Here is an 18,368-nt window from a genome sequence, read left to right as displayed (position 1 = left end):
TTTCTATTGGAATGTGGTTTCATATGTTGTTTGTGTATCAGTTTTACACAAGCCAAAGTAAATAGTCCAACTTCAGTTTAATTCAAACTTGATCACTGTTTGTTAGTTTGTTTATTCATGATCCTCATTTGCTTCTGCATTGCATTCTTGAAAATGTGGCAATGCAAACATAAATATAGATAACAACATCATAAACAATAAAAAATCAAAGTTAGAAGGCAGAAACGAAACATACACTGTCATTTCATGACACAGCTCGTATAAAATAACAAAATACACACATGAGACAAGGACAGACACATATATATCTCCACCAGTGCAGTTATTGGGCATGCCTTACCTTTAGGGTGAACATATTTTTCAAGACAGGTACTGTATATCAACACAGTATCGTCACATACCATTCATCCTCTCTGGACACATCTCACAATTGAATACACATACCTACAGTGCCATGCTAATAAATGCCCAATCCATGCAGTATTGCTATGTAATAACATGTCTATTAGCTTGTTTTCAGAAATGACTCATGTCATTTTTTAAAGTCCTCTGCTCTGTAGAGGGGTTCATGTGTTTTACAAAAAATTTGAGCAGCAGGGGTGTCAAAAAACCTTTAATACTAAAACATTTCCTCATATTTTTAGTAAAATAGCCTTGTGTTATATCTCAATATACATGTTGGAATAAAATCATGTGTCTACTAATAGTTGACCTCCTCTCCATGTATCCAGGTGGTGGAGAAACAAAACATATTTACAGGCTTTTCCCTTGTATAGAGCCAGCCAGCGTTGCAGGCAGCCATTCAGCCCCCTCTTTCATAGAGACACACTAATTTAAGCCATTAACGTTACTGGCCAGTAACCTTTTTTATGACTTTTACTAACGTACATATCTAGTGGAGAAGGAAATGTCATGCTGCAGCTGTATATGTTAGACAGACATTAAGTAAAACATACACAACCGTTATTAAATCTATGCATGCTCTATCGCGCCTTTTCATGGCTACAGCATAATATATGAATTTATTCAGTTACTAAAACAAAATGTTTGAAATAATACATTGAAACTATGATTGGATGAAAATTGAACACAGGTACAGAAGAAGTTCTAAACCTTTCCCCAGTACGTGGAGATGCTCATCTCTTTGGTGGATGAGCTCCAAGCTAACCAGCTCAAGTGACAGCGTGTCCCCAGGCCAGGCTCCTTACCCCCTATCACCCATCATCCATTACACACTTACATAAACACACAAGTACGTGCAAGAAGAGACACATACAGAAAGGCACGTCTGACCTCACCAGTGATACGATTGTACTTTGCGTCTTTCAAACCCAAACAGCAGATGAGGTCGTTAGAAGCAGGGAATTCCCAAACCGACGAAACATGAACGTTGTGTTTACATCTTTGTTTACTTGCTAACAGTCTTCTTCTCTGCATTTTGCTTGCCTGCATTGCTGTATTTCTCGGCCCACCACTGCCACCAGTGACCAATGTCAAACCTTTGGCATGGCTGTGTACTTGGATGCGTAGCGGTACTAGTGGACAAAAACTGGTGACTTTTTGATGAAATTTGTGTCATGGCCTACAACAGTTAGGGCTGACTGATAGTGGTTGAGTAGTTTAGTGGTTAAGTAGCTGACCACGCATGGCCGCGGGAACTAGGGGTGTGTGGGGTGCTGCATGACCCTCTTAGCAAAAGGTAGAGAAACTACAACCATAGTTAAGCATCAAATACAATTATTTTAATGAATTGATTGTTGCTATTAACCTACTCCCTTTCATTACAATTAAATGTAATTTGATTTAAAAGATTTGGGTAGTAAGAGATAAACACATAATTTGATCAAAGTGAATCTGCCAGTTGCGCCGCTGACGCACATTCATGAATAAAATAGTTGTGGAAATTTTCCCGGCGGGTCGACAGTACAGAAGTGAGCCAGCCTGTAACATGGCATGAAAGCACATTTTGGATTTCTTCACAAATCAAACGAAAGCTAACAAGCCTAGTAGACCTGAGTCAGAAAACCCAGCAACTGTAACTGAAAGAAGTAGCAGCACCTCTCCACCTGTCACTCCCACAGCGACCCTGACGAGGCAGCTAACTTTTGATTTGATTTACTCTGATTCAGTGATGGGTTTTATACCCTTGTGCATTGTGGCTCAGTGTTTGAGCTTGTAATAGGCCTGTTCTGTATCATTGTCGTAGCTTTGTGTCTATATCCTGCGTTACACGGGCCTAGATTTTCCCTGTTGTGGATTTAGGATTTCATTCGTGTCTTGTTTTTCCGCTTCTGGAGTGTTGTAATGGATGTGTGGTGTGTGGTGGTTGACTTTGGCTGAACACGTCACTCTCAAAAATTTGTCGGAACCCCCCCAACTCAAAATATGTTCTCTGAACATAAACCGCACATACCCTGTTCCCTTTGAAGAGCTCTCTACTTCCTGTCATGCTATAACTACCTAATAAAGGCATAAAATGCAGAGTGAAAAATAGAAAGTAATATCCAATATCAATTTCCGATATCAATATCGGAATATGGCAAATGTAGCCAAAAATCACAAACAAAATTGTAAAATGAGTGTATTGCAATGACCTTTGTTTGTTCCATTGATATTTTGTTTACGTACAGTTTGTATGGAAAAAAGATTTTTTGCTAAATACCATCATGATTCATCCATCATCATTCAACATCAATTACCAATAATATGAGTGTATACAGTAAATTTGAATTTAATGACAGGATATCCCTTTGAGATGTAGCATCTCATTTTTGAGGGGTCCTAAGGAGTAGCCCTGCTTTAATGTAAAGCAAAAGGTCCATTTTCAGTACATAGCATTTCATTTTTAAGGGGGTCATAAGGAGTAGAGCTGCCCTAATGTAAACCACTAGATAGATTTTCTGTAGCATACGTGCCTGTTTTGTTTCCATTTCCATTTAACCCAGCAGGTGATTTAAAGTGTAAATACATGCTGGATGGTGATGGAGCAGGACAAGTAACAGCTTCCTTTTAACGTTTCGCGGCACCATTGCAGCTGAGTTGTTCTTGAATCTAGGTTTGCCATTTGAGTGTACAATTTGAAGCACTTCACATCTCTATATGACAAGAGCTGATGCAATCCCCCAAGGCACTTATGAGCTATCTCCCAATGACAGCATCCCTTCTTCAGAACAGGACAGGCTGGTCCTGATGTAGGCTGGTGAAAAATGGAAGCAGGGAGGGAGGGAGAGTGAGGTATAGGGATGGGGAGACTAAAAAGACAAGCTACAAGCACCAGGGGGAGAAGGAGACAGAGACACAGGCAGGGAATGGATGACATGTGGCTGAGTGGAGAAAAAACGGAGCCAAAGAGAAAGAATGCTGATTTGGCGGGGAAATAAACAAGGAAAACAGCTAAAGACATATTATTATCATTGACATTTACTGTCCCCACCCCCTTCCCAAGGCTGTGCAAAGCTCTGGCTTATGGGGCCCTTAAAAGAGCATTGGAGTCCAAAAACTTTGAGTACATAAAAAGGTCTTTTTATGTTGTTGTTTTTTGTTTTTTTTCAAAAATTAGCTCAGCATGCCTGCAGCATACCTCATATCCCTCTGAACTAGCAGTCCAGGCCAGCCATCTCAAGTGATGCATCAGAAATGTAACATCCCCGTAGCACTGCCGAGTGTCCTGATTATAGAAGGGAATGAGGGCGGCACACAGTGTGTGTTTGACCAGTGAACTGGAGATGGGATGCATGGTTCCCTGCAGCAGAAAGGGGGAGAAGGAGGAGGTGGAGACGTGGTTTAGCTGCAGAGGAAGGAAAAAAAAGAAGGAAAAAATAAGATTGGAGAAGGAAAAGAGAAGGAGCAGATGAGAGAGAATAATCTTTGTGTTGTTTATCACTCAGTCTCTCATGCAAGCTCCTCTAATGGTTCTGTGTGCATGCACATGACTCGCTGAGAACTTGGGAGTAAATTAGCATTATTGAAATCCAAGGTGACACTCACAGAATCAGTGAATTATATTAACTAATGTGTTATTTCTTTACAGTTGGAGACAGGTCAGGCTGCTTTATTTCCACTTAGATGACAACATTCCAGTTGTATTTAACAACTGAGCGGGATGAGGCCAAGGCATTTCTCAGCAGCAGCTCTCTCTCCAGACTGTGCCGTGCACTTTTTTCTCTTTTAACCAAAGTCTAACACCAATCTCTGCTCCACCGATGGTGTGGGGCGATATTATGGGGGAAACAATGTGAGAGAGGAAAGAGAGAGGCACTCAGGTGGAGAGAGATACTGCCACGCTTGAAGAGGATGGATGCTTTGGGGATGACCAGATGGCAAGCAACAAAAGGAGAGGTCAAATAGAGTGGAGGAGGTGTAGAGAGACAGCGAGGAAAAAAGAGGGGCGGGTGATCAGTACTGCATAGACAGACATATGTCGGAGAGGAATACATACGTATACAGAGTTTGGCTCTTTTGGGCTGCAAGAGGATAATCCAGAACTTTCCATACTGTGGGCGTAACCTTTAAAAAAACGTTGATGTTCAAAGTTTGGCTCTTAACAATTGCAAATAAGAGTTAACTCATCATGTAAAGGTTCAGAACTGAAGGTGAAATTAGTCCTGCTGTTTAAAACCTCTCTGAGAGCACGGTTCCCCAAACGGTACCTATTTTTCCACAACGTGTTTTCATGAATTGTTTTTTAGGAATTGCAAGCATTAAATCGTCACCAACACGGTCATGCAGCACATCATTAGAAAGCTTAAAGTCTTGTGATTCCATCAAGCCCCCGCACAAAGGATAAGGTGACTTACAGCGGGTATAATCATGTTATGAAGTTAAGAAACACTGCACCGTTTCTGTCTAAATCGAGCGTGCATCCCTACCTTTGTCCTCGTGTCTTTATCCACAGCGGTGAAAGATATTCATAAACGTTGATTTCCTAAATCGCAAACACTCCAAGGAATTTGAATATCCAAGCCTTGTAATCCATAATTATCTGGTTCCCTCACAATCTTGTAGTTTCTGGCCAAGTTTCGACGTTCAGAAATCTAGATCATCTAGCATCATTTCTCGGTTTTTATAGCTTGTAACTTTTTCCCTGTGCGGGCTAAAAAGAAGGTAGACACACCATTACAATCTGTGGCTTCCGCAGATTGCAATGTACCTTGTTCCCAGCCAATAGCATCAGCTTATCAAGAGATACCCTCAAGCTAAGCCAATGATATCGCACAGTCCCCATTGGGCCCACGTGGGAAAGATGGACAGTAGATCCGACCACTTATAAGAGGAGGTCATAAATACTGGCATACCTGTATAGCCAACAAGAAGACGAGTTGATTGATATCAAACATGGCCAACAAAAACTATTCCTGTGATCTCTTACAGCTGTCTGAAGGCAAAAATATGGCCTTCTGATGGCATTTCACCATTTCATGAAATTATGATTACTTATTTCTATAAATCTATGTACAGTATGTACTTCTTTCAGACATATCTGTGAGTGATGTGGATGTGTTTTTGTATTTCAGAAGTTTTGTATTTAGCACTTTTTTGGCTTTTTTAGAAATAAGAAATAAGACAAATGCACAGACATATCTGTAGAAATACATTCATATAAAATCCATTTTTTCTGGATTTTTTCTGTTCTAAGTTGAGACATGTGGCTAGAGTACTGTTTTAGAATGTAGCCCATGTAATATGCTTACAGTAGTGCTTTTTATTAATTTTTCAGATGATTTACTTGGACGGAAATAGAAATTCTGTGTTCTAACCTCTGTAGCTCTGTGTCAGTAAGGCCTAGTGTCACACTGCCACTAGAAACAACAAGTTGAGAGTGTTAACTTCCTAATGAACTCAGGATCATCCCAGAGGGCCAAAGCATGTGGAAATTGCAGCACTTTTTTAAGGGTAAAAATGTAGGCGAGGAAATCATATATTTTCAAGTGGTTTTCAAGAGGTTAAAGTATACTCTTTTTTTCTTGTATTTAACGTATTAAGCTGAAATCTTGGTGCAATTGACTTTCTTCTTTAACGGCAAAGAAACTTTAATTTCCGCAGTTTGCCTGGGTCAATGTGTTTCTACTGATTGCTTTTTTGTTTTCCATTTCCTACTAATAAACCTCTCAGTGCATATGGGGTGCTAATTTGCTCTGCTATCTTGGTATTCACCCTTGACTGACAGAATTAGAGTTTATTGAAATTTAAAAGAGTAAGAAATTTACATATGCTGGAAATTAGCAGTGTAGCAAATTGGTGCAGCTTGTCACAAAAATTTAGATTAATTAGAAAGTTGCAATGTGATGCAGAAAAATGTGTAATTTAAAAGGCGTCCAAAACAACTCGTCACTTCCTCACAGGTGATCCCGGCTATTCGTGATAAGAGCCAACACTTCTTTTGTTTGAATCCCCCAATGAGTGAAACAGCTAATTGTTTTCAACTATTTTCTCACAGCACTTTTGAAAAAATTGTGGTTGTAGTCCGCTAGAGGAAGGGTCATTTTTACTGATGTTGGGATGCATTTGCTTAATAAATCATGATCCACAGTGCTAGCTCTACCCAAAGGTTCCTGGAGCTCATGCTACAGCATATAAACACATTATGAACCCACAAGCGTCTACATGTGGTTTTGCTTGTTATTGGACATGTGCCAGAAAAGATTAAGAGTGAGAAAACAAGCACAGCTTTTTGCTCTCCATTGAAAATAAATTACGCTGCTTCTATTGATTGTATGCAACACTTGGTGTTTGGTATTGTAAGGCCTCCAATGTGGCTTTTCTCTGCTTAAGCATTGCCTACAGGCACTAGGAATAGGCAATGGTTAGGGATGAGGTTATGGATAGGTGTCAACTGTTGCAGCGCTGCCTGGAAGTCGACGTTGGGGGCTTTAAACATCATTGAGCGACACACTTACTGTGATTGGGTCAATTTACAGCAATGCATGAGGGTGTGAATGCCATTCCTTTAGCTAGACTAAAAGGTGGAGGTGGAGGAGGAAAATGGTTTTATTGTGAGGAAAGGCGTGTGGAGGATGCCTCAAGTCTGAGGGGCAGAGTTGCAGGATGTTGGCAGATCTGGTGCAGTGAGACTGGCCCCCAAAACACAACAGGTCATTCTTTGTTGAAAACATCCTTGTAAACCCTGACCGCCATGGGAGAACATACCCAGAGCTCAGATCATTGTTGATGGCATAGCTCATGGGATTCCTGCAACACGCAGAGCTTTCCACTACAATAAGGTGGCGACCCTGAAAAGGGTGCCGCATAAAGACACCATTTATCTAACAGGGGCAAGAGGGAGGTTTCAGGGAGCCGGATGAGGGTGGGTGTGGACATATCTGTTACTGAAGCTTGGGTTTGCTTAAAGCTCAACCTAATAAGCAGAGGACAGCTGAGCAAAAAGAAAGAGGCTGCCAGATCTGGTCCCCTAGGAGAGGTTCTGTGTCAGTACTGGCCCAAATTAAGAGAGAGTGCAGAGGAAACTGGGCTTCGACGAGGGCTGCAGCTCCTACTGGCGCCCATTCAATGTGGGAGATTGCACCACTCACCCTGCAGCACTTACCCACAATACCCCTGTCCATCTGTTGATTCACTTATCAATAAGTAGTGTTGTGTGTGGATGTGTGTGTGCGTGCGTGCATGTGTGTGTGTGCGTGCGTACGTGTGTGTGTGAGTGTGTAGTTTGTATGCAGTTTGTCTGTATCCATGCCTATGTGTGGGCTTACCTCTCTGCGTGTCTATCTCTCTCTGTCTCTGTCTGCGTGCGTGTGTGTGTGTGTGTGTGTGTGTGTGTGTGTGTGTGTGTGTGTGTGTGTGTGTGTGTGTGTTGCTGAGAATGGATGCTTATACCTTGAGAGAGGTGCCTGTACCAGGACAGATAGGAAGGGAATAGAATTAAAAAGGATGAGGCAAATCCCACCAGTGACTAGATCTCTCATTCACACAGCAATTGTGCTTTAAGAGCCGAATATGTGAGCACTGTCATGTTGTCCTCTTAATGGTCTGAAAGGTTTGCGCATGCTGGAGCACCGTTCTTCACAAAGACACACACATTAACATGGGCAGAAAAAGAAGAAAAAAATAAATGGTTGTTATGTGTGCCTACGGTTGTGATCTCTTCTTGATGATCTTGATTAGGCTGAAGGCACAAAATACACACTTTCACATTTGGTGATGAATTGTTTCCAGTTCAGCCTCAACAGCCTCAGAGAATGCTAAGAACTCCTTATTTAGAGTAGTATTTGAGCAAGACCATTTAAGGTGTATCCCTGGTCGGGTGTATCTAGCTCAACAATTGAATGAATACCTGGCAGCAAATTGGAAACAAATATTTAACATAGCCATGACATAAGATTGGATAGTGTCTTCCCTCCTGTCATCCACCATTTGTACTGGAATATTTAAAGTGTTTACGGGTGTTAAGAATGCTTGATTACCCAGCGGGAGTACTTGAGAGTCAATCAGAATAAGCGAGCAGCCATTCATGATAGGTTGGGAAAGCAAAACACACCTGTAGCTCTGAACGTTAGTTTACACATTAATGGCTTCCGACTGAATGGAAGTTGCTCCTGACTGACAATTTTTGCTGTCCCACTAGAGCGCATGATGAATACACAAACAAATGGAAACGCCTTTTTCCTCTCAAGAAATGTCTTTAGATGCACACGCCGATCGAAACAAACAATGCTTGTATTACTGAGATGTTCATTCCCTGAAGTGGTTGTTTCAGATTTGTTCAAGTGAAAAAAATTCAAATGATGGTGTAACTGTTTATTTTCTTTCACCTATTCATCTTAGATAGTAATTTCCCTGAACAGAGTGTAGCTTGTCAAAGGGTTGTTTTCTTTCCCAAAAAGTGATTTTTTTTTAAAGAGCTTCATCAAAGTTTTTTACAAATACAAGTTGTAAAAAGTATTGGGCAAAACAGAAAAGAAAAAACACAAAATGACATAAATTAACATTTGAGCTTGCTATAAAATGTGTCAGTGCCAAAAGGGCTAGTAAAGTGCATGTATTAAAGTGCAAATCGTAAAATGCATATGTTAAAGTGCATAGAGTCTCTTAAAGTGCAAAAAATCACAAGTTCAGAATGTTCCAAGGAAGGAGCGTTTTTTTGTCCAGTGTTCTTCTTCTTCTTAGTTCAATGAGCCTATAACAGTCTGTTGTAGAGTCATTCAGCATCTGGTCTTCCATAATTTGAAGCACACCACATATGATTATTTGTATCAGCTCCTTATTTTTCTCTAGTACACTATTGTCAATAATACAATAATAAAATCAAACATCACACCATGCACTTTTAATTTGTCCCAGACTTCTTTAGCTCTATCACAGTCCATCGAGAGATGCAGGTGTGACTGACATTGTGGTATCAACAAACAGCAAACGTTGTGTGTCTAAAGTCATTGAAAGGGAAACTGGATTCACTCTTTGCTCCAGGCAGAAGGAGTTGTCTTTTTCAGCCTTATCGTAGAAAGAAACAGAAGCGGTGACAGGCAGCAGTGGTGCTCACAGCTGCTGCGAATGCTGCAGTGGGTCGTTCACTCTGGCTGAGGGAGCACGGCGATAACTGGTGGGAGCTACCGTGCGAGCTGGAGCTCTTCGGTGAATAGCTTGACGTTTCTATCCTTTGGCTGCCACTTACCCACCACAAAAACCACACACTGTATCTCTTGCATTTACAGTAGGGCTTTGGGACTTTTGGCTAAAATTCTGTCACAGTGCTGTCCACTAATACCAGATCTGTTCACTGATGCAATACATGCTGTCTTGTGCACTGTGAATCAATATGTTTATCTCTTATACATTACATTACGTTACATGTTGTTTAGCCGACGCTCTTATCCACAGCGTCTTCCAATTAAATGCTTTCAACCCTGAAGATGCAAACTCCACACAAAAAGTAGTAAGTGCGAGAACATTAGAAAGTACATAGTACATAGTACGTACTTTGTACATGAGCAAAACAACAAAGAGCCATACGAAAGTGCAGCTTCAATAAATAAATAAATATATATATATATATATACACTGTATGTACTTATGTTTATCCGAGGTGTAGTGTAGTGTGGGTGTCAGAAGAGATGTGTTTTTCGCCCTTGGCGGAAGATTCGTAGGCTTTCAGCCATCCTGATGTCAATAGGAAGCTCATTCCACCATTTAGGAGCCAGGACATTAAACAGTCGGGATTTTGTTGAGTGATTAGTTGTCCTGCATTGTGAGGGGGCAACAAGCAGGTTGACTAATGCAGAGTGGAGTGGGTGGGTTGGGGTAAAGGGTTTGACGATGTCTTGGTAAAAGTCCACATCTTTCAAACTCCTGACCCTCAATATGTAACACAGGACTTCTGTTAAAATGTTGTAGTCTCCAAAAACGTCTATTACTGTAATCAGTCAGAAAATGAATCCAGAACTATTTTGTTTTAGTAAATTTTGAAAAAAAGATTAAAATACAAATGAATTAATGGACGAAGAAAAGAAAGTCAGTTAAATACATTACATTGTAAGTATTATCAGTGGTAGAGCGGTCTGGTAATTGGAAGGTTGGTGGTTCAATCCCTGGCCCTGCAGTTCCATGTCGAAGGGTCCTTGGGCAAGACACTGAACCCAGAGTTCCCCCCGATGCTGCGCCATCGGAGTGTAAATGTGTGTGAATGTTTATCTGATTGTACGGCAGCCTCGGCCACAGTGTATGTATGTGTGTGAATGGTGAATGGTTACTGTACTACGTAAAAGCGATCTGAGTGGTTGCTAAGACTAGAAAAGCGCTACAGCCCATTTACATTTACATGATCGTACTGTAAATGTTATTTGTAGTGGATCCAACAACCCAATCAATCTACATCTGCCCGAGGCGCACATTTGTGAATGTGCATACACATAATTTGCTGAATAATGTCTTAACACTTGTGTCCTCTTGTCCTCTGCTGTCCCTGCAGTTTGCTCCCAGTTCTCCCGCGGAGTGTACGCCATCTTTGGATTCTACGACAAGAAGTCCATGAACACCTTGACCTCGTTCTGCGGAGCCCTGCACACCTCCTTTGTCACACCCAGTTACCCCACCGATAATGAGGTGCAGTTTGTCATCCAGATGCGCCCCGCCCTCCGGGGGGCTGTCCTCAGCCTGCTATCTCACTACAAGTGGCAGAAGTTTGTCTACCTCTACGACACTGACCGAGGTAGGTGAAGGCGTTGGTCTTAAGTCAGGACTTAAAGCTTGAATTACAGTGTGGAACTACAGGAAATGCTACAGTGGCAAAGAATAGCAGCTGCACTCCGGGGGTTAGCGGAGGATAGATTTACCCTCTAATACTTCATAAAAGCTCTGTAAATGCTTTAACTGTTAACACTGCACTATTTTACACAGTAGTTTGGTGTTATGTTAATGTGGATTTATAGTCACTAGCAGCTCGTAACACTTGTAATAACATATCACACTTCAGGAAAGGGTGTATTTTATGAGTTATAACCCTTTGGATTATTCTAACAGTTTGCTGGTTGGTGTCTGTTAATCTTCTGTTTAATCATGTTGTTGATATTCGCTCGTCTTTCATCTGAAATGAGGTATGTCACTGCTGCTACTGAAATGTTTTCTGCATAAATCCGAGTCTCTGCCTGCCTGTGGGGTCTGCTTATTGTGCTGCGTCAATGAGGTTTTTTTGTGTAGTTCCCAGATTGCATTGCCTCGTTGACAATAGACGCTGGTTTACTGCAGCAGGGCGCCGTGTGTATGACGACCTGTCAACATTGCGGAGTGTACATTTCTGGGTGTTCTAATGTCAAACGAGAAAATGAGCTCATTATCTCTCAGTAGAATAATGATCCACTCCTCCTACAGAAACCTCAATTTGTTCAAACAGCACCTGAGCAGGAGGGATGGATATGTTCAGGATATGACAGACAAAGACACAATATGGCTTCCTCTTTGTGAGGGTGCCAAAAAGGGTGGCGATATTTCTCCTGCACTGTACATGGCAATCTGGACTTGCTATGTTTATTGCTCATTATAGAAATGTCCAGATATGATTCAAGTAATCACTTTTCTCTGCAGCGTGCTATCTGCTCTCTGTATGTTTTTTTTTTTCTGGCCCAGACTCACGCCCCCGCCTCTTTGTGTTTTGCTTTGAGGCAGAATATGAAGTGCGCTTTAGCACAGAGTTTTTCGTCTATGGGTCTCCAGGCCTGTAGGGTCCAGAGCCGAGGGCCTTAATCCTCCACACAGCCTGCAGATAATACGTGGTTAATTAGGGTCACTCTGACTGGAACACTCATTGGATCTTCCCTACGGACGCTAGCAACCCACACGTCCTTCAGCACAACCAATACTGCCCAGCAACGGGTCCCCATCCCTCCGCTTCTATCCTTCTGTCTGGAAAGTGAGACTGTCTGGGGCAGAGTTGGATACATAGCGGAGGTGGGGAAAAGAGGCTGAAATACCAAAACAGAAGAGGTGTTAGAGAGAGAAAGAGTGATGACGAATAGACATTTACTTTAAAGAGAAGTGAGAGGGACAGAGAGCAGAAGAAGGAAGGAAAGTGAGGAGGATGAAACAAAACACCGATTCATCCTGCAATTAAGCCAACAGCAGGCGCGTGTGATTTACAGCCTGTTACCTGTTTACAGACAATTCCCTGCGTACTGTACAGTACATCCCCGTGCTGAGGCCCATGCCAAGCCACTTTTACCTCTCTCCCCACTGCCAGTGGTGTAAGACGATCCCTTATTAGTGGGAGGACATTGGCCCCAGGAGGGGATTAAAGTCGTTTATTGATGCACTTCATCCAGCACTTTGGGGGCTTTGACACTTGGCTCATCAAGCAGACAGATGTGTCAGAGAGCCTCTACCTCTGCTTATCAGGTAGTGCAGCTCCCCAGGCAATATGGACACTGACCGCTGGCCAAACCAGGAGGAGTGACAAGGGAAAATAGTCTTCAAGGGTGTATGTTGTTGTTTTTTTACCTTCTGGCTCTGAGGCAAAAGGAAGATTGATGGACAACTTTCATTGTCTGTATTATTTGAAGTACTTTATTTGCTTTACTGTTTTTTGTCTGAAACACCTATTGTTGTAGGACAACGACCCAGATAAACTCAGAAAAGCCCGAGATTGAACCTACCCGTCACATGCCAAATGTTTGCATTAAAGTGTATGAAAAGTGACACCACATGCATTCCTTTAAGCTAATTATTTCAACAATTTCTATCCATTACTTAAACCTAATACGTTTATCACATAATGACAATCTTCCAATACCTTGAGCACAACATATCAACTGTTTATCTCTTACTTTATCCCTTACTTTTGGCAAAATAATTCCACTGTTTATCCATTACTTTCAGCTAATAATTTCAACTATTTATCCATTACTTTTAGCTAATAATTTCAACTATTTATCCATTACTTTTAGCAAATTAACTTCTCTACTTGCTTGCTAAGTAGTTTTCATTGCACTCTAAACATGTAAGGTGTTACTGACTCCTCATGTTGGTGAGTGCAGTAAGCTAATAGTAGCTGGTAAGTTACTGTTTGAGACATTTACTGAAATGATCTCTAGATCAGCATAACACCAATTCACTATTCTTTTGGGGATTTTTACTTTAGAGAAATACATTCATACTATTTATTTTTTAGATACTCCCCAATCTTTCCATGCACCCTCTTATGGCTACAAAGGTTTACCTTAGGTTACAAGTACCTGGTTGGGCAACACTGATCTCTTTAACTCTTTGTTCACTCTCAGTCACCAAAGTGGCAGTCAATAAAAGGTCATTGTCTTGCAATTCATTAAGTTATTGATCTTTGGTGATATTATTGTCTGAAAAAGATGCCCGACATATTGAGAAAAGTCGCTAAGTGATATCTGACATTAAATGTAAATAATCTTTACAAAGTGAAAAAAAAGCAAAAGCATATAACAAAACCAAAAGCAGCTTGTTCTGACAGTGACTCAAAGCACCTGTTGCATTGTATTATTGTCTTGAGTGGTTTTTGCCTTTTAATGTAATTAGTGTTTAATAAAAGCATTGATTATCCACAATACTGAAAGAAACTTTGCAATTATTCTCCCGACTCTCCTATTAGGGAGGGAAAGCAGTATATTAACTAGCTGAGTTCCACCAGGAGGTTTTATTCAGTCAATAGAAAAGATTAATTACAGTCACACTATTCATTTGGCTCTCATATTGGGCTGGCAAAAATGCTTTTAGGTTTTAGTGTAGTGCTTTCAGTCAGAGGGTGATGGTCCATATGCTTCAGCCTCAGAAGTATTGGTGGGAAATGAAGGTAGATTGTACCCTAATATGAGAAAGCTGTATGAAAGCAGACGTTATAATAAAGGAACTGCACCGGAAGCAAATGGAGCTTCCCTTGGCAGAGACATACCAGTGTGTGTGTGTGTGTGTGTGTGTGTGTGTGTGTGTGTGTGTGTGTGTGTGTGTGTGTGTGTGTGTGTGTGTGTGTGTGTCTGTGTGTGTGTGTGGGTAAAAAGAGATGAAAGATCCAAACAGATATCACCACTCGTTCTTTTGAATCACTCCCAAAACATCACATGTGGCTCACCGGTAAAAACCAACACTCCCTGCAACCCTCCTTCAACCAAATCTTCTGTTTTCCCCCAGTCTTTAGCTCTCCAAGAGGGAATATTGCTTTTTCTGTCCATTCAGTTTGCATCAGCAGAACAATTTCCCCTTAAAAATCTCGAGCTGTATAGGGTGAGGGTAGATGGACCTTGCCCTTTCTGGTCTGCCGGTCAGGTATGGGCAGATAATTGCCAGGTCTGTGCAGCAGAGACAGATGATTACAGGCTTTATTGTCTCTCCCAGGCACGATCAACCCTGATTCAGCAATCTCACCTCTACTTGATTTATGAGTCACTCTCTCTCTCTCCCCCTCTCTTCCTCACACCCATCTATAGAGCGTCCTTATGCTTTTAGCTTTTTTATGTCCCTTCGGTGTCTATCTTGGATGTGACTGTGCAGAAATCACAACCTTTCCTTCCTTTAAATTCTGCGGCGTGGTCAAGAAAAGACAAACTATAAAACACAAACCACAAGTGTAGACTGTGCAGTTTACATTTAAAATTGTGTCAGTGTGCTTATTTTGAAACAGTTCAGACACAGATAGAAAAAAGACCCCATAGGCCTTGCAGACCGGTGACCATAGTTCTCTCATCGCCTAGCTAATAGCTGCCGCTTGGCACTGGGCACTACCCGGGTCGAGCTTCCGTGGGAGATCGGGGCTCTTATGTAGCTCATATCGCTGATCACAAAGGGAGAGAGAGGGGGGAGAAAACAAGGAGCACTATGGCTACAGTGCATAAGTTATTCAGAAATGCTAATAAAAGACACAGTCGTCCAAACACTTAACATGCCTAGTATGGCTCTAAATTTAAAGCTTTAAAAGCCTGCTGCCTGCCATGAGTGGTCCAACAGTGGATGGGGGAGGGGGTTTAGCAAAGGGTCAATTTAATGCCTGCCCTTCAATCATCACTGCTGTTTCACTGCTGATCACTCTGCTACCTCCCCCTGCATTATTTTTAATCAGTATTTAGTCTGTCTTGAGAAAACCCAGTTTACCTTGAAATAAGAAGCAGGACAAAAAAATCAAACCATGCGAATGACGATGTAAATATGACCGATGGAGTCCTTTGCTTGTGGAAAAACACTTATATTTTCCACTGACATTTAGTGAATGCCGATTTGCAGAGAGCAATTCCAGAGATATTTTGTGATAAGACCTAGAGCTGCCACATCTTTATGATGGTGTTGTGAGACACAGGATTTTAGCCCGTCTCACAATACCCGTCGCCACACTAAGGCGTTGACATATGAATAACAATGCTGGGTCTCATGTCGTCCCTTTCCATCATTCTCTCTACAATCAATATTCTGGATGTGATGTAGTTAGGAGGAAAGTGATCCAACAAATAAATGCTGCACTGAAAGCACAGAGCCATTTACTTTTATTATTAAGCTGATGACAGAAATAGTGTTGGATGCCATAGTCTCATTACAGCACCAGAAGTCAAATGTTCTTTGAACAAAAAACCTGCCAGGTGGAAGCTGTGTTCCAGCATTCTGTTCAAAATATCTCCGGGGCATTTCTTTCATTTACTATGTCAATATTTCCAAAGACCCTCACTGCTGCAGAGTCAACTTAGCAAACTTATCTGGAAAAATAAGGTGCATGGTCAATATTGATCATTAGAGGTTGCTGCATTATTTGTAACCACAAAGGGAACAACCTATTATAAAACATGCAAATATGTGCAAATTCTGACCTACTAGATGGTCTCCAAAGTGTATGCAGACATTTATTCAGTATTTATTGGTGTCACTTTTTGGTCACATGAATTGTTAAAGGTCTTTAAAATGTTGATATTGAAATAAAATGTTGTATGTTATTATAGAGAAATAAAAAACATACCGTGAGCATATCTTTACATTGTTACTGGTTGAACTACACTACATATACAGCATGTACAAAGTTACTTGCTACTTCATTATCACTCAGCTGTCCCCCGGACAACAGTCTGAACCTAAACCAAAATCAAACAAGCCGAACAAACACTTTTTCAAATAATTTGTCTTCTATAAACAAAATACAATTCACTACAATCCAATCATCTGGTTTTAAAGTCAAATATGTGGTTGCAGTGCAAAAAGAGCTTCTGTTTAAATTGTGCTCCAAAGCAACTCAACGCCAACTCAAAATCACCAATCAAGTAATCAAGTACAAAAATCGAGGCACAAATTTAAGTAATGTCCCCAGCCCAAGCACATACACATTGTAGAGTAAGAGAATGATCAACTTGGATTCAAGTTTAAATAAAAGACTAAATAAATAGGTAACCAGTTTTAATAGTGGCAGGCAGGTTTCCCTCCATACTGCAACCTTATACACTGAATGTGTTTTATGCCGTGGGCCGGGGGCATTATGTTTTTGGATCCTGTTCTCCCCCAATCGGGTTCCTGTCCCATTCCCGTAAATGTGAAATCTCAGGAACATCTTGAGGGATTGCCTTTATATTTGGCAAAAACGTCCAGATTTTGTTTGTCAAAGGTCACGCGTGACCTCATGCGATTTGGGCTGTTACTCAAGAATACCTATGCTAATTGTGACAACATTTGACACAAGTGTCTATTAGGATAAAATGATGAAGTGATGACATTTTATATCCAAAAAGCCAAAGGTCAACTTCACTGTGACATCATTATGTTCTGCAAAGCGGCTTTTCTGGCCATTATTCAACGCCATAACTCAGGAACAGAAGGGGAGACACTTGCTCTCACACTGAATTGGTGACACTAATCTTGAAACTGGTAATTTAGGAGATCTTCTGTGCTGCCAGATTGAAGATGTGTGTGAAGCAACCACATATTTCACAAAAATAAAATACACTTTTATATTTTATTAAATTGCTTCAAAGTCTTTACTACACATATTATATCTGGACAGACAATAACAGACATGTTTTCTCTTATAAATTTACAGTATTCAATTTAGGATCATTTTTAAGTTCATACTGTCTATTAAGGTTCAGAAGGTCTTAACTGCATGTGACAAAAAGTACTGAGTGGAAGCAGTGTGACACTGACCGAGGACGAGCACACACTGCTGACGTGCTGCTTGTGTCATGTGGCTAGTGTAGCATTCAGGTTGCATGTGGTAAGAATGTAGTCAATGTATCACACACTAGAATTTAGCTTTTCAGCATGCTCAGAGCATACAGTCCTAAACCACTCCCACCCACAACTAAAAGATTTTGAGTGTTTAAAGGGCCACATTTTCCTGATTAAAATTGTTAATTCAATCCCAATTTATTAGTTAAACCCTTTCAATAGCAGCGCTAATGATATGCATTGTGTCTAGACAAAGTTGTAATTTTCACCAAGTTTTTTCAATACACAGTGCAGTCCAGATTAAAGTCTTTGTTAAACAAGTATACAGACAGTATACAGAGTTTGTACATGTCCTTGAAGTTTTAATCAAATGTCTTAAATTATGTGGAAGTGGATGAGAATTCTGCCTGTGTAATGGCGGCAAGTGTCAGCGGATGGGTAATTATTATGGTGTAATTATTTGCAAGCATGCTAAAACATTAAAAAAAAAACTATCTGATTGATTATGTTGGAGTTCCATCAATCAAGACCACTTGGCTTTGAATAAAAAACCCATAACTCACCACAGACCCTGTGGATCAGCTGTTAGACAGCAAGACAAGATAACACCAGCCTGGCACAATTGGCAGAGTGAAGTGCCAAGAGGGCCAAGAGGCTTGTGGATGGGAGGATTGGATGGCCGCACATTGTTAGCCTCATCTCTTCCAGCTCCTGCCAAGCTATTGTAGATAGCAAAATAGAAGGACAGATATGAGGGGGGGGGGGGGGGG

The 18,368-nt window shown here is 41.0% G+C and overlaps 1 protein-coding gene across 8 annotated transcripts in view; it reads left to right on the top strand.

The window, feature by feature from the left end:
* LOC117951288 (glutamate receptor 3) overlaps positions 1–18,368 on the top strand; it is an 81,368-nt gene that overhangs the window by 15,849 nt on the left and 47,151 nt on the right. For all 8 annotated transcript variants that reach the window (XR_004658130.1, XR_004658129.1, XM_034882935.1 and 5 more), the window contains exon 3: positions 10,919–11,158. Coding sequence is in view for 6 of the 8 variants with exons in the window: in XM_034882935.1 (XP_034738826.1) it covers positions 10,919–11,158 (240 nt within the window). In the remaining 2 variants the exon portion in view is untranslated. The remainder of the gene's footprint in view (positions 1–10,918; positions 11,159–18,368) is intronic.

This window comes from Etheostoma cragini, chromosome 10 (assembly GCF_013103735.1).
Source record: "Etheostoma cragini isolate CJK2018 chromosome 10, CSU_Ecrag_1.0, whole genome shotgun sequence".
NCBI classification, from domain to species: Eukaryota; Metazoa; Chordata; class Actinopteri; order Perciformes; family Percidae; genus Etheostoma; species Etheostoma cragini.
This window is presented reverse-complemented; position numbering and strand designations above follow the sequence as displayed.